At 37.9% G+C, this 12,402-nt stretch overlaps 5 protein-coding genes across 8 annotated transcripts in view; 3 read left to right on the top strand and 2 right to left on the bottom strand.

The window, feature by feature from the left end:
* LOC104742558 (transcription initiation factor TFIID subunit 15-like) lies at window positions 206-3,497 on the top strand. Of its 2 annotated transcripts, XM_010463574.2 has the most exons (8): window positions 206-315; window positions 567-727; window positions 857-1,191; window positions 1,305-1,505; window positions 2,130-2,213; window positions 2,514-2,595; window positions 2,705-2,828; window positions 3,136-3,497. In XM_010463574.2, exons 2-8 carry the CDS (start codon window positions 608-610, stop codon window positions 3,336-3,338), a joined length of 1,149 nt encoding a protein of 382 aa, XP_010461876.1. In that variant the 5' UTR covers window positions 206-315; window positions 567-607; the 3' UTR covers window positions 3,339-3,497. The 2 variants fall into 2 exon arrangements, with proteins under 2 accessions (XP_010461876.1, XP_019090822.1); XM_019235277.1 differs by lacking the exon at window positions 206-315 and having other exon boundaries at window positions 567-743.
* Window positions 4,622-7,551, top strand: LOC104742557 (BTB/POZ domain-containing protein At1g50280-like). Of its 2 annotated transcripts, XM_010463573.2 has the most exons (4): window positions 4,622-4,755; window positions 4,849-6,054; window positions 6,881-7,221; window positions 7,323-7,551. In XM_010463573.2, the coding sequence occupies exons 1-3, from the start codon at window positions 4,693-4,695 to the stop codon at window positions 7,211-7,213; spliced, it is 1,602 nt and encodes a 533-aa protein (XP_010461875.1). In that variant the 5' UTR covers window positions 4,622-4,692; the 3' UTR covers window positions 7,214-7,221; window positions 7,323-7,551. The 2 variants fall into 2 exon arrangements, with proteins under 2 accessions (XP_010461875.1, XP_010461874.1); XM_010463572.2 differs by having other exon boundaries at window positions 6,881-7,551.
* On the bottom strand, window positions 7,236-11,015 carry LOC104744011 (pentatricopeptide repeat-containing protein At1g50270). Its single transcript, XM_019235596.1, is given in 5 exon segments — window positions 7,236-7,295; window positions 7,297-7,918; window positions 10,259-10,299; window positions 10,301-10,689; window positions 10,898-11,015. Coding segments are annotated over 5 exon segments (1,230 nt in total).
* LOC104744012 (AP2/ERF and B3 domain-containing transcription factor At1g50680-like) lies at window positions 8,794-9,923 on the bottom strand. The gene is made up of 2 exons (XM_010465042.2): window positions 9,399-9,923; window positions 8,794-9,341 (listed from the first exon to the last, which is right to left on the bottom strand). Exons 1-2 carry the CDS (start codon window positions 9,862-9,864, stop codon window positions 8,794-8,796), a joined length of 1,014 nt encoding a protein of 337 aa, XP_010463344.1. The 5' UTR covers window positions 9,865-9,923.
* LOC104742553 (E3 ubiquitin-protein ligase RING1-like) overlaps window positions 11,573-12,402 on the top strand; it is a 7,663-nt gene continuing 6,833 nt past the window's right edge. The window contains exon 1 of one of the 2 annotated variants that reach the window (XM_010463570.2): window positions 11,573-12,391. In XM_010463570.2, the coding sequence (XP_010461872.1) occupies window positions 11,726-12,391 (666 nt within the window). In that variant the 5' untranslated portion in view covers window positions 11,573-11,725. The remainder of the gene's footprint in view (window positions 12,392-12,402) is intronic. The other variant, XM_010463569.2, reaches the window with a different exon arrangement.

The following is a 12,402-nucleotide window of genomic DNA, read 5'->3' as shown; positions in this document are numbered from 1 at the left end:
TTTTTTTTTTTTTTTTTTCGAAAAATGTATCTCATTTTCTTGTACCATCATGTATCGTAACTTTCGTCCATCCATGAGGATCACATTTCTTCGTCATAATTGAATGAAAGGAAGCTGTTAAAAAAGAAAAAAAGGAGAAATAAAAATTAAAATAATATTGGACGAACAACAAATATATAAAATTAAAATAATATATGAAAAAATTGCAAATAACCACCAAACAATTGAGATCTATCTCTCTCTCTCTCGAAGCACAGACGCACTTGCAAACCCTAATCCGTCGACCTCTCCTTCGCCGCTCGATCCTCAGCGCTGGTCAGATTCCTCTCTATCTCGCTCTTCCCTTTTTCCGTCTCTCTCGTTGCGTTATGCTGGATCGAATCTTCTTTTTTTTTTCGTTCTCCTGGTCTTTGAGCTCAAAAAATTTGAGGTTTCAATGGTCTCGATTTCATTTAGTAATTTCGTCGGACGCTATCCTTTGTATGTATGTATTCTTATAGATTGAACAACACAAGTGAATCGTATTTAGTATTGAAGTGAAGTTCGTGGGATTGTCAATTTTACAGATTCGCGTGACGGCTTTTGTTTTTGATGAAATTGCGTTACGATGGCTGGATACTCAAACAAAGGAGCTCCTACTAATGGATCAGTCTACGTCTCCAATCTCCCTTTAGGAACCGACGAGAATATGTTGGCTGAATATTTTGGGACCATTGGGTTGCTTAAGGTATGGTATTGGCCAGGTACTAACTAATTGTTTCTTTTTTGTTTTATTTTGATGTCATTGCAATCTTTTGTTTATGGGGTCACAAAGTTTTCGAGTTTCTCACATGTTTCTCCCTACTATTGTTTTTAGAGAGACAAACGAACTGGTACTCCCAAGGTATGGCTGTACCGAGACAAAGAGACTGATGAGCCCAAGGGGGATGCTACTGTTACCTATGAGGATCCGCATGCTGCTCTTGCTGCTGTTGAATGGTTCAATAACAAAGATTTCCATGGAAGCACCATTGGAGTTTTTATGGCTGAGTCCAAGAACAACAAAATTGCTGGTGATTCAGTTGAGTTTCTTGGATTTGATGAAGTTGCTGCTATGGAAACTAATGGAGGTGCTGGAAGGGGGAGAGGTCAGGCTGACTCGTCGGCTAAGCCATGGCAGCAAGATGGCGACTGGATGTGCCCTAATACAAGGTCTGTGTGTTGTGATATCGGTGAGGAGCTTCTTTGTTTCCGTTGAATTGGCAGTTTTTGTAATTTTTATAGCTTTTTAGCGGTAGTGTTCTCATACTCTCTTCTATTGGCAGTTGTACAAATGTCAATTTTGCGTTCCGTGGGGTTTGTAACCGGTGTGGAACTGCCCGACCAGCTGGTGCATCTGGTGGCAGTATGGGGGCTGGTGGTCGTGGAAGGGGTCGAGGTGGAGGCGCTGATGGTGGGCCACCCGGAAAGCAGCCGAGTGGTGCTCCTACTGGTCTTTTTGGTCCAAATGATTGGGCTTGTCCAATGTAAGCACTCTGATTAGGTTGGAAATAGTTGGTTCAGCTTCCCAAGATAATAAGCGTTTAATGATTGGTTAAAAAAACAATGCAATAGATCATTTATATTAGCAGAAGAGAACATTTAAATAGTATATGGCTTGTGTGGGAAGGAATATAGCTTGTATCTCACTGTTTTTGATGATGTCAGTTGACTCTTAACTTAAAAAGAAGTGATGGCCCGCTCTGCTGTGTGTTTTCCTCCTTTTTTGAATATTGTTTTTAACTTTTGTAATTTTCCGTTAGATGGCTGTAAAATGAATAATTGAATGTGAAACGTGGGTGGGTTGTAGTTTTGATCTGGTATCCTCCATTTTTTATTCTTTAGAGGAAGTTATTTTTGTGAAGATAGACTGCCTTCAGTTTTTTTTGAGTCTAATACAAAGTAGGACTACAAGTTTTAAATTAAATGCAAGTTATGCTATGTGTTTTCTACTATCCTAACCAAGAGGCTACTCTGTGTGAATGCATATGGGTTCTTAGGCATAATGCATTTTTGTATTATATATGCTTTGGTTTTCATTTTCATTGGTTTTTAGTCCAGGAGAAATCCAAAAGTGACTTTTCCGTTTTGTTCTAATTATTAACTTTCAGGTGTGGCAATGTCAACTGGGCTAAGCGTTTAAAATGTAATATCTGCAACACCAATAAACCTGGTCAGAATGAAGGTGGTGTGAGGTATGACTCACTGCCAATAATAAGATTGCCTTTGAATTGTTATTTGCTATATACGAGCTGAGGAATTGTGTTATAAATGATTTTACAGTGAGTGTAGGAGAGATCATAGATTTTCTGTTTGTAGTTTGTTGTCAGGAGGGTATTTTATTCCGAACGAGTGCAATTTGAATGAGTGCCTGTTTTTTTTTTTGACAATTGATATCGTGCTTGTAACGTTCTATTCTGACCAAATTAGAGTTGCATTAAGACATTTTTTCTACTAAAAGACCAGTTGCTGATGCATTTATTTTCTCTAAATAGGGGAGGTCGTGGTGGTGGTTACAAGGAATTGGATGAACAAGAATTAGAGGAAACAAAGAGGCGCAGGCGTGAGGCTGAAGAAGTAAAATATGCTTTCCTTGAAGCTGTTTGCTTGTTTTTTTTTTTTTTTGTTGCAATTCGGATGAGTTCTCAGTTTATTGGTATATCCCATTTAACGTCATATATTTCAGGATGATGGTGAAATGTATGATGAGTTTGGGAATCTAAAGAAGAAGTACCGTGTTAAAATGCACCAAGCTGACACCAGACCTGCTGTTGCTGCTGGTCGTGCTGGGTGGGAAGTCGAGGAACTAGGTAATTTCTCGTTCCACTATGATAGAAACTTGTTTTGCTCGATATGTAACTAGCTGTGTAGTGAATAGTCCTCAAAGAAAGTATCCGCTTGTCAACTTGACACTTTGAGTGAAACTTAAAATATATGGAGCGAGGGATTTTGTTGGAATTTTCACATTAAGCTTCACCTAACTTGCCCAGGCCTTGAGGGGATCTCCAAGAAACAATGTTGTTCCTTGTTAGAGTGTTCTTCTTTTAACTGCATATATAAAGAGGAAGATAACAAAGATGAAAAAGGTCATGATCCAATTTATATTGACTGTGGCAGGTATTGATAAAGATGGAAGAGAGAGAAGCAGAGACAGGCACAGAGACCGTGGTAGAGATCATCACTATGATAAGGATAGGCGCAGAAGCAGAAGCAGAAGTCGAGATAGGGAAAGAGGCAAGGAACGTGACTATGACTATGACCATGATCGGGACAGAGACAGAGACTACGGTCGTGAACGTGGAAGCAGGTACCGTAACTGAGAGATTGGTCATAAGTGTTAGGGTTTAGTTTCTCATCTGTTTCATCGAACTTAACTTCTACAACGATATCATTACAACGCCTCCTTTCTTTCTCTTTTTTGACTTATTGTGTGAAGTAAAAGTCTTTTGGGTACTTCAATGGCTATTGTTTTGCTCTCATTATGTTCCGAGAAAAGCATCGTTTTGAAAATTTGATAATTATGTCAAATATATTCATTTACCATTTAGCCACAAAAAAAAAAAAAGGGAGAATATCATACATATACTGATAATTGGAAAATTTGGTTACCGACGTCATTTGCAAATTTAGATGCGTCTTAATCGATGTTTTTTTTTTGTTCTCTTGTTTCATCCCCAATCATTTAATCGATATATGGTTTTGATGGAATCAAAAGATAGAAGATGAAAAATTCTGTGTGGATAGTATAGTTTCTGAAAAGAAAGCAGGATAAGAATATATTGTGCATTTGTATTGTATGTCATGGGGATGATGATGATATATACTATTTAAAATATCATATCATTGTCATGAACATGGTCGGATTTGGAAATACGATGAAAAAAGCTCGTCATGGACTCGCACTTAAAACAGAAATATCTTTTTCGTCTCGACCCCACGATTATTCACATGCACTACAATGGAGTTCCCAATTCTCTTACTTTATGTAAAAAAATAAAAGGAGAAGTTAAAGAAAAAGTGATGAAAGTACAAGAAAATCTTAAAGTTGATTTGCTTCTTCTACGTTGAGTTAAAATACAATCAGAAGTTACGTTATTGAGTTCGAGAAGCTCATGTCTAATCTAAATATGAACCTAACCGACACAAATTACTTGACAGCAATTTTTTTTTTATTACCCAAAAACAAAACAAAACTATATATAGTTGGTAACATGAAAAAATGTGCACTTGGATAAGAAAAGATTAAAAAATTAATTATTTTTTGAAAGTCAATCCTACGCAAAGAACAAATAGGAATCATAACTCCAATAGCATTCTTTTAAAAACCAACAAAACATGACAAACAAAAAATATCAATTTTATGGGAATTTGAGATAATTTGAAATTTGTATGTGGTTTTCTATATAATTTGTTTTAACATTACACTAGCTCAACATAATATTTGTCTTACTTCCCTCTAATTTCACTTTGAAATTTTAGATTTAATTATAATCTATTGGTGTACATTCTTATTACAGGTGTATATAAAGACAAATAAAACACTATATATATCCACTCATTTACATGTGCCCTCTTTTAATTATTGCTCTATAAACTCCAAAAAAAAAAAAAAAAAACAGAGAAAAAGCTCTCACAAGTCACAAGACTCATTAGGCATCAAAGTTGTTCAATTCAATGTTTCCTCTCCACGATCTTAAGATCAATCTCAATGGACAATACATATTCTTCCTCAATCAGGTAAAGAACCAAACGTAAAACTCAGTTTCAAAATTCACAGTCTTGATTATGTTATGTTCTTAATTCTCTCTCTAAGCTCTGTAATTCTTTTAGGATGTAATGTCAAAGTACTCTGGAAGCTTGAGGAAGGTGATAAAACAGAGCAAGAAGAAGAGAAACAAGAAAAAGAAATCTCCAGAGATCATCACTATCGAGCTTGATGATTTTCCAGGTGGACCAGATGGGTTTGAGCTGGTTTCAAGGTTCTGTTACAACAACGGAGATATCTCAATCATCGATGTCTCAAACGTCTCGACTTTGTACTGCTGCTCTGTGTATCTAGGCATGACAGAGAAGTTCTGTCTCTCTAATCTCTTCCTTCAGACCGACAAGTTTCTACAAGAAGTGTTCTACGGGTCTTGGAACGACATCATCATGTGTCTCAAGAACTGCGAGCAAGTGTTCCTCCTAGCAGATTCCTATGGTCTTGTCGATAAGCTTATCTTTGCAGCTTTGACCAAAATCTCTCGGAACTCAGAAACGTTTTCTTCTTCTTCACTCTCTTCCTTCGCCTCTTCTCTTTCTCCTGAGATGGCCAAGAACACGCCGGAATCAGACAGTAGGTATATTTCGCAGTCTGTTTCTTGCGGAAGAAGCAACGAGTGGTGGTTCGACGATATTTCAAATCTCTCCCCGCAGATCATCTTGAAGCTAGTTATGATCATTGGAGCTTACAAAACCAACGTAAGAAGCTCAATACTAACGAGATTTCTCCTCCATTATCTCAAGACAAAACTCCAAACCAAATCAAGAAGTACCACAGAGCTTATGAGAAACAAACTAGAGTACTCCGATTTAGCTGATACTGCGGTGAAAGGAGTGATTTCCGCAGGGAAAAACGCGTTTTCTTGCAGGAAACTCTTCTGGGTTCTTCGAGTTTTATCAAGTTTTAGCCTAAGTAGAGAGTCAAGAACCGGTTTAGAAACCCTAATTGGAGAAATGTTGGAACAAGCAACACTTGATGATCTTCTGATATCTGCCGGAGAAAGCAGAGAGGGTGGTTTCTATAATGTGGATCTTGTGATGCGATTACTAAAAGTGTTTGTCAAGAACAGAGAAGAAGAAGAAGAAGAAGAAGAAGAAGAATCAAGAGAGACGAATATGAAAGATATTGGGAAACTGATCGACAAGTATTTAAGAGAGATATCTCCAGATCAGAATTTGAAAGTCTCCAAGTTTCTTGGTGTTGCAGAGAGCTTGCCAGATTCAGCTAGAGAATGCTTTGATGGAGTTTACAGAGCCATTGACATCTATCTACAGGTCCGTTTCTTTGTTTTAAAAAAAATATATTTTGGTACGTTTTTGTTTTCTTGAATTTCCTCACCAACTACAATTGATTTGATTGAGCCAAAAACAAATGTTATTTTTTTTTTCTTCTGCAAAAGTGAGACAAAAAATAGAGAATAACTTGATTTTTCTATGTGTATTGGACATATAGAAGATGACAAGTGCCAGACAGATTACAATAACCATATGCTTTTAAATACATTTTGGATTTGCACATTTATTATGAAGAGTCGAAATAGAGTCAACTATTCTTTTATTCATCATAAAGAATTGAAGTTTGAGGTATAAAAGCCAAACTAAGTCTTAAGTTTTAACATAAAACCGAAAATGTACCACAAGAAAGATTTGAGGTTTGAGATTAATGTCTGTTTGGGTGGGCATAGTGTATACTAATAAATACATATATGGATGTATATATGATTAAGATTTGGAGTCATCCTTAGATTCTCCACTCTGTCTTGTTACTGCCGTGGGGTTCATGTCAGATTACCCACAAGGCCACAGGTCTTGACTGTATGCTTCTTCTTGTTTTCTTTTAGTAGTCTTATTAGTCTATTAGTAAAAATATCTGAAAAAGGGAATATTTCTTGCAAGGTACTATCAGTTAAACTTGAACCTACATGTAAAAAACTAACAACTATTCAAGTACAGCTTATATAAATGTTTTTTTCTGTTGACATGTTTTACTGGAATTAAAAATAGTTCAAAATTTACAGAACCAGTGATATGTCAGTTTATAATCGAGTCTTTTACAGTGGAGACTTTAATAACTCTTTGTTTTGTTGTTCTTGTTGTACAGTCTCATCCGAATCTGACATCCCAAGATCGAGCAAAGATATGCCGATGTCTAAACTACAAGAAACTAACAATGGGGACGTGCAAACAACTCGCCAGAAACCCTAAGATCCCTCCAGAAATCGCAATTGAAGCACTCAAGTCCAGGTGTGAGAATCAAGAACACACAACTCCAGATGTTAAAGTTGTAAACAAGAGTTTCTCTTGTAGATATTCAGAAGAGAAGAAGAAGCCTATACTATTGCATCTCGAGATATCAGATAAATTAGCCGATAGGTTGAAGACTAGAGGAGCATATAATTGGAGGGTCATGGATAGTTTCAGAGAAGGCTTATGAGGAAAATGGTAAAAGTCCCAAGTCAAGATTGAGCAGTCAAATATTCCAATTCATCAGACAAACTCAATTTGCACCCTAACGTTGTCGAGTGTCTTGTACAAATCATCAGACTCGAGGCGTTTTTTATCGTCGAAAGCTATGGAATCATGAAGCTTACCTTTCACTTCCATCCAACTACATCCCGGCGTTTTCACCACCTGTTGATCTTTCATTTGTTTTCTTACCAAAGCAACTTCATCCCAGTTTTGGGATTCCGAGTACAAATTAGCCGAGAGCGTGTATCTCCCGCTGTGACTAGGTTGCAGCTTGATCGCACGGTATGCTGCGTATTTACCTAACTCATAGTCTTTGTGTATCAAACAAGACCCAAACAAAGCTCCCCATACCACATTTGTTGGCTCCATTGGCATCTTCTCAATCAAAGCCTTTGCCTCTTTTAGCAAACCATTTCTTCCAAATAAATCAACCATACACGCCTAGTGATCGACATTTGGCTCCAAATTGAATCTTTCTTTCATGCTCACGAAAAGCCTTTGACCGTCTTCTACAAGGCCTCCATGAGCACAGGCGCTTAACACAGCGATGAAAGTAACTTCATTTGGTGAAACATGGCTCCTTAACATGGTCTGAAAGAGATCAACTGCGCCTCTTGCATATCCGTGCGCTGCAAGTCCATTAATCATCAGTCCCGACCGTGGAAACACACTATGAATTCTGATTGCTATACTGTCATTGATTCTTTGAATCATCAGGCATATACTGTCACTGATTCTTCTCGTTTTTTCCCACACATTTCCCTTGTTCCAGATTCTTTTAAAGTATATAGACTACCTAGGTGCACATAAAGATTAACTTTTTAATTAAGAAAGGCTCTTTTGGGGACTTAACGACGTATCAAGCAGATTTGTTATAGATTTGTCTCACAAGGCCAAGAGATTCGTTTCCCTGACTAATCTAGTATTTCTTGGTTAATTATAGGAATCTATCTGTTTGTTTGTTTTTTTTGGTGTTTCTGTTCTGTTTTAATGAGTCTATAGATGTTAACATGGCCATCTAACATTGATAATGGTAGAAACCAGTTAGTTCCAGATTCTTTTAAAGTATATATAGACTACTAACCTAGGTGCAAAGAAAGATTAACTTTTTAAGAAAGGCTCTTTTGTTGTAATTATCTCTTGATCCCTTGCTTCATTTGTTTTTTTTATATTAATTTCAAGGTGTTTTCAAAAGAAAACTGCTACTTGTTTGTGCCTTTATCTCAGTCAAAGATCGAAGATAAGCTAGGTCGACCGCAACATCCGCGAGACCATCAAGGTACAAAAAGCTACTCAGACTCTTTTTATGAGTCAAAGAGAGTTCAAAGAGAGTTCTAGTTCTAGTCTTACTCTTTTTGTTTTCATTAAAAACAGATGATATGATTTCATTAAAAACAGATGATATGATATAAAGAGAGTAATTGTTTCCAACTGAATCAGTATTGTATTATATTAGTTACTAAATCTTTGAAAAGTGTTGCAGTTCAACAATTAGAATTGATTACTTCAACAAATCTAAACAGAAAGAAAGAAAAAAAATCTCTACTAAGAACATTGGATCCTTACACCAAACAGAAGAAAGCTTCCTTTGTTCTCCTCTGTTTTGGTCTCTTCATCTTTTAACTTGGAGATCACGAATTTTTCAGTTTTCATTCCTTCCTCTGAACTATCATGAACCGTCATGTTTGCTTCCTCAGGGACCACGGAACCATTGTGTGAAGAGTAATGAACATCAATCATCAAGGAGTGCTTGATTTGACCTTCTAATGTCTTAACATCGCAAGTGTAAAAGCTGATGACATCCTTCTCCTTGAGTTTCTTCTTCCTCACGAAACTCTTCCAACCGCTGGTGATGACAAAGCTCTGGCTACTTTTCCAGTAACAATACCTAAATTTCCATTGTCTGAATTCGCTGTCGTAACACACAATCTCCACACCTTCCACTATTTCACCCTCTTCTTTCTCCTTTGGTCTTATGGAAGGCATATAGTTCACAGCGTACCTCTTAGGTATCACAAGCCTATTCAGTTTCCCTACATCGCTCGGTGTCAACTCCTGAAAAAGCTCCGTGCGAGAGCAACCCTTGTTCGATTCTTCTCCTCTGACGACTTGTTTTGATCCACCGACNTAAAGCTCCGTGCGAGAGAAACCCTTGTTCGATTCTTCTCCTCTGACGACTTGTTTTGATCCACCGACAATCTTAGATCGGCTCCTGAGAAAATCTCTGAATTTTTGTTGGTAAGATCCTTCTCTGATCATGTTCAACAAAGATTCTGTTGTGAAGCGATCTTGGAATTCCGGTTCGTGTGTCCTGACATCAGACCGAGAGAAGTTCCGGTACGAGTTGACATCGAAGCGTCCAAGTTTGATGGATGCGCTGTCGTAAGCCATGGCCGCTTCAACAGCGGATTTGAAAGTTCCAAGCCAAATCCTTTTCTGGTCTGTGTAGATTTGAACCCCCCAATGACCGTTCTGCAGTTGAACCACTCCTTTGTACTTGACCTTGCCTCGAACGGCAACCTTCTTTGTAGCAGATGCAACCACTTGGGCTTTTTCTGGTTCGTCATCAAGTCTCATGCGTTTCTTGGGTGGCAAGAAAGTTTCGGTCTCTGTCATTGCGTCGTACGTCGTTAATTGAAAATATTAGAGAGATATCAGAAGCGAAACAAAACGATGAAGAGAAACAATGAATTACAGAGTATTTATAAAGTTAAGATTTTCCATTTTTATTTTGTTGTTTATTATGAAAAAAATATGGAATTTCCATTGTTGTCGGTTTATTCACTTTTTTATATAATCTGGTTGTCCAAAACAAAAAGGAAATACATGAGATATGAGCGGCAGGAAAATCTCAAGTAAATTAGGGTTTTTTTGATGTTTACCCCCAATTTAATCATTTACAAAACGTTTCTCATCTCATGCGGCTGTGTATTTTTTTTTGTTTCTTCTTCCCTTTGTTTAATTTGTTAATATTTATTAAATACACATTTTTGAATTCTGATTAATGGACTTGCAGTTCCAAGCATACACATTTTTGTCAGGAAGTCTCTCCGAAGACCAATATAGCTTCTTCTAAACACCCGCACTTGGCATAAAGATCAATCAACGTTGTTCTTACTGTAGTGTTTATCCCAATCGAATTCTTAATAATATAACAATGCACCCTTCTTCGTCGGTGAAGTGCCCCTATGTGAGCACACGCCGAAAGAACACAGCTTAGAGTCTTCTCGTTAGGCACAACACCACTCTCTAAGACTCTAACATCTCCTCGAGAACTAAACATCCCTTTCTCGAAGCAACGGCTTTGCACGTATCCAACAATCAACGCCGTCCACGTCACCACGTTTCTGTTTGGCATTTCGTCGAACACTTTCTGGGCATCATCATAACAACCACATTTCCCATACATATCTACAAGAGAACTCCCAATGAACCCCAACGCTATTAGCTTGTATATAACACATTATTAGTATACTTGTATATAGTTTGATTAAGGGATCTGGAATGTCCGGTTTTATTGGTTAGAATAACTTAGTATCCGGTTATTTCCGGTTTAGTTCATCGTGTATAGCATATAATGTTTGTAACAAACTATTGATTCAGATAATGAGAAATGGAGTTTATCCAACTGTTTTCTCTCTCGATTCACTTTCTTGATAAACGCTCACAACAGTCATCTCATTAACCACGAGCCCAGTCTTCTTCATCCGCACGAAGTAGGCCATTTCTTCCGAAGCAGAACCGTTTCTCACAAACCCATCAATCATCGCAGTCCAAGAAACCACGTCCTTATCATCAGTTCCATCAAAAACACGACTTGCGGAATCGAACAACCCAGAAACATAGTAACATGAAATCAACGAATTCCTCACGAAAAGATCTGAATTTCACGATATGGGCATGAAACTGAAACGGATTTGAGTCTCTCAGTTTGAGTCGGAGAAGACGGAAGAGAAATGAGGAGTAAGCAATGTATCTGCTTGAGATGAAGAAAGTGTAATGGAAGATCAAGCAACGTTTTGAGCTCTCCAAACATTAGTATTGACAAGTACACAAGAAGAGCAAAAGAGTGAAGAGGTTTAACTTCAGTTTTGTTTTTTTTTCCAAATTTCAAAGGAACCGAACCAAATTAAACCTGAGTTTCTATTCAATTGAACTGAACCGAATTAAAACCATAATTGCCATTCAAAGGGACCGAACCGAATTAGAATTGAAGATGAGGCAAACTTCACTATTCATGTTTTTACTTGCTTGATGCTTGTTTCCTCATCAACTATCATAATTCGAGAAATGATTCTAGCCTTTAGTTAGAAGCAATCTTAAAAGCATAGAAAACTAAGAACTGAGCATTGCGTTTATCTCATGCGTTGCCTTTCCAAGACGAAAGAGAAGCCTCCAAGAAACACAAGACCTCTCTTATCTCAACAGAATCTGCCTTGTTCATTTGCTTCATGCAACCCTCAACATTTGTCTATATATGTATGTAGATATACGTCTTGTATATAAAAAATTCCTTCTTGAAATCATGTCAATAAGTCAGCCTATAACACGGACCGATGGAACATTTAGGACTTTTGGCCTCTATTGGTGCTACAATTGTCATCGTACGGTCAGGATTGCATCCTCTATCCCATCTGAGGTCGCGTGCCCTCGATGCTTGAGGCAATTTGTCGTCGAGATTGAGATGAGACATCCTCGGTTTACTTTCAATCATGCTGTTCCCCCTTTTGATGCTTCTCCTGAGGCTCGTCTTCTCGAAGCTCTATCACTCATGTTTGATCCTCCAATGATAGGTGGGTTTGGTCCAGACCCATTTCTTAGAGCAAGATCCAGAAATATATTGGAACCTGAAACAAGACCCAGACCACACCATCGACGACGCCACAGCCTTGACAATGTTAACAATGGCGGTTTACCTCCACCAAGAAGAACATATGTAGTTCTCCGACCCATAAATCCGACTAGTCCACTTGGAAGCATAACCAAGCCACCAAATCCTGTACCACCCCAGCGTTTGAACACACATGATTTCTTTTCTGGAGCATCAGGCTTAGAGCAGCTGATTGAACAGCTAACACAAGACGATAGGCCTGGACCACCACCTGCGTCAGAACCAACCATTGATGCACTACCCACTGTGAAGGTAACACCACA

The sequence above is a fragment of the Camelina sativa genome, chromosome 14 (assembly GCF_000633955.1).
Source record: "Camelina sativa cultivar DH55 chromosome 14, Cs, whole genome shotgun sequence".
NCBI lineage: Eukaryota > Viridiplantae > Streptophyta > Magnoliopsida > Brassicales > Brassicaceae > Camelina > Camelina sativa.
This window is presented reverse-complemented; position numbering and strand designations above follow the sequence as displayed.

Excerpts from the sequence above, each read along its gene's own strand:
- LOC104742558 (XM_010463574.2), top strand. The coding sequence starts at position 608 with ATGGCTGGATACTCAAACAAAGGAGCTCCTACTAATGGATCAGTCTAC. Across the intron at positions 1,192-1,304 it reads TGGATGTGCCCTAATACAAG|TTGTACAAATGTCAATTTTG; the intron begins GTCTGTGTGTTG and ends TTCTATTGGCAG. Across the intron at positions 2,829-3,135 it reads GTGGGAAGTCGAGGAACTAG|GTATTGATAAAGATGGAAGA; the intron begins GTAATTTCTCGT and ends TGACTGTGGCAG.
- LOC104742557 (XM_010463573.2), top strand. The coding sequence starts at position 4,693 with ATGTTTCCTCTCCACGATCTTAAGATCAATCTCAATGGACAATACATA. Across the intron at positions 4,756-4,848 it reads ACATATTCTTCCTCAATCAG|GATGTAATGTCAAAGTACTC; the intron begins GTAAAGAACCAA and ends TAATTCTTTTAG. Across the intron at positions 6,055-6,880 it reads CCATTGACATCTATCTACAG|TCTCATCCGAATCTGACATC; the intron begins GTCCGTTTCTTT and ends CTTGTTGTACAG.
- LOC104744012 (XM_010465042.2), bottom strand. The coding sequence starts at position 9,864 with ATGACAGAGACCGAAACTTTCTTGCCACCCAAGAAACGCATGAGACTT. Across the intron at positions 9,342-9,398 it reads AGGAGAAGAATCGAACAAGG|AATCGAACAAGGGTTGCTCT; the intron begins GTTTCTCTCGCA and ends TCAGAGGAGAAG.